Below are 2217 nucleotides of genomic sequence, written 5' to 3' on the forward strand. Positions count from 1 at the left end.
GCCCTCGCTGCCGCTGACCCCGATGCAGTGGAAAAGCGCGGTGTCCGCGCGCCCCTAGCCCCAGCCGCACCCTGAACTGAGCTTCCTTTCACGCCAGCCGGCAGCGGTTCGCCGAGGTCGCGGGAGGGAGCGGCGGGGCCCGCGGGGCGTGACGCACCGAGGCTGGGAGGGCGCGGGGCGGGGCAGCCACACGGGCTGCATATAACGGCGTCCGCTGGGTGCGGAGAGCCAGAGCGAGCGACTTTGTCCTACAGCCTGAGACCTCGCCGCAGCCGAGCCCGAGCCCCAGCCCGAGCCGAAGCAGCCCCGCCAGCCCTGCGTCTCCCGGCGCCCCTCTGCGCTTCTCCAGGCCCCGCGCCTGCCCCCGCGGCCCGCCGCCCGATGAAACTCGCCGCGATGATCAAGAAGATGTGCCCGAGCGACTCGGAGCTGAGTATACCCGCCAAGAACTGCTACCGCATGGTCGTCCTCGGCTCGTCCAAGGTGGGCAAGTCGGCCATCGTGTCGCGCTTCCTCAGCGGCCGCTTTGAGGACGCCTACACGCCCACCATCGAGGACTTCCACCGCAAGTTCTACTCCATCCGCGGCGAGGTTTACCAGCTCGACATCCTCGACACGTCCGGAAACCACCCGTTCCCCGCCATGCGGCGCCTCTCCATCCTCACTGGTGAGCTGGGGGCCGCGCCGGGCAGCGGGCGGGGAAGGCTCCGCGCCGCGGGGAGGGTCGGAGACTCCTGGTCCCAGGGCGCCGGCGAGGGTGCGGCCCGGAGGCGCGGGCCGGACCGCGGGTCCCGCCGCCGCGCCCCAACTTTGCGCCGGGAGCGCCCTGCGCCGTGCGCCGTGCGCATGGCTGCCGGTGCCGCGGCGACGGGCGCCCAGGCGGCCCCACAGTCATGACCAACTTAAGTTTCCCCCTGGCAGCCGCCCTCACCTTCTCTTTTGCTTTGTCCCCCTAGGAGACGTCTTCATCCTGGTGTTCAGCCTGGACAACCGCGACTCCTTTGAGGAGGTGCAGAGGCTGAAGCAGCAGATTCTCGACACCAAGTCTTGCCTCAAGAACAAAACCAAGGAGAACGTGGACGTGCCCCTGGTCATCTGCGGCAACAAGGGTGACCGGGACTTCTACCGCGAGGTGGAGCACCGCGAGATCCAGCAGCTGGTGGGCGACGACCCCCAGCGCTGCGCCTACTTCGAGATCTCGGCCAAGAGGAACAGCAGCCTGGACCAGATGTTCCGGGCCCTGTTCGCCATGGCCAAGCTGCCGAGCGAGATGAGCCCGGACCTGCACCGCAAGGTGTCCGTGCAGTACTGCGACGTGCTGCACAAGAAGGCGCTGCGGAGCAAGAAGCTGCTGCGAGCCGGCAGCGGCGGCGGCGACCCCGGGGACGCCTTCGGCATCGTGGCCCCCTTCGCGCGCAGACCCAGCGTGCACAGCGACCTCATGTACATCCGCGAGAAGGCCAGCGGCGGCAGCCAGGCCAAGGACAAGGAGCGCTGCGTCATCAGCTAGGAGCCTCCCCCACACCCTTCGCCTGCGACAGAACCTAAGGAGGACCTTTTTGTTTAAGTCAAAGCTGAAGTCCGGGCCCGCCCTGTGCTTGCGCCCCAGGCCGCTTCAGCGCGCGGACTGGCGTCTTCCCTCCCCGCCACCTGGGCCTCACCAACTGGGGAGGTGAAAACGAACGGAGAAGGGACAAGTCAGCTGCTCTGGAAGGAAAGAGAACTGGCTGACGCCGGGACTGCCCCCCTCTGATTGCCCACTGGGGCCAGCCTGCCCCGTGACTTGGAGTGGAGGGGCACGGGGCCAGCAGACGTGGATTTGTCTTGTTTCCCATGAAGCCCTAAGAAGGGGGTGGTGTGGAAGTCGATCAGCCACTGTTAGGCTCTGGGAAACCCATCCTGCCCACTGGACGCTTAAGACAAATAGGGCATTATCTTGTTTGTGACTCTGAGTTGCCATGACAGCTGGCAAAAGCCTCTGCCCTCCTAAAACTAAGGGGGTGTGGGTCAAATCATAACCACTGTGACTTGTTTACATGTGTGTGTGTGTGTGAAATTGCACAAAGAAAAAACAAAACGTAAAACTTGCACTTTAACAGTAGTTCTGACTTCATCATGAACATGAACAAAATCTTATCCAGGTGTTAATACTGTGTGTGACAATCTTTAAAGTTATTGTTGTTGTTTTTTTAATATAAAATAATTTAAAATGGAAAA

General features: G+C 63.2%; 1 protein-coding gene across 2 annotated transcripts; it reads left to right on the plus strand.

Moving 5' to 3' along the window:
* Positions 1-2217, plus strand: RASD1 (ras related dexamethasone induced 1). Of its 2 annotated transcripts, none has more exons than XM_074320780.1 (2): positions 1-667; positions 1031-1260. In XM_074320780.1, the coding sequence occupies exons 1-2, from the start codon at positions 382-384 to the stop codon at positions 1111-1113; spliced, it is 369 nt and encodes a 122-aa protein (XP_074176881.1). In that variant the 5' UTR covers positions 1-381; the 3' UTR covers positions 1114-1260. The 2 variants fall into 2 exon arrangements, with proteins under 2 accessions (XP_074176881.1, XP_019571281.2); XM_019715722.2 differs by having other exon boundaries at positions 17-667; positions 957-2217.

The sequence above is a fragment of the Rhinolophus sinicus genome, linkage group LG15 (assembly GCF_036562045.2).
Source record: "Rhinolophus sinicus isolate RSC01 linkage group LG15, ASM3656204v1, whole genome shotgun sequence".
Taxonomy (NCBI): Eukaryota; Metazoa; Chordata; class Mammalia; order Chiroptera; family Rhinolophidae; genus Rhinolophus; species Rhinolophus sinicus.

What these genes read in the sequence shown, in the direction of transcription:
- RASD1 (XM_019715722.2), top strand. Translation starts at nt 382, where the DNA reads ATGAAACTCGCCGCGATGATCAAGAAGATGTGCCCGAGCGACTCGGAG. An exon ending in GCGCCTCTCCATCCTCACTG is followed by an intron (nt 668 to 956) that starts GTGAGCTGGGGG and finishes TTGTCCCCCTAG; the next exon opens with GAGACGTCTTCATCCTGGTG.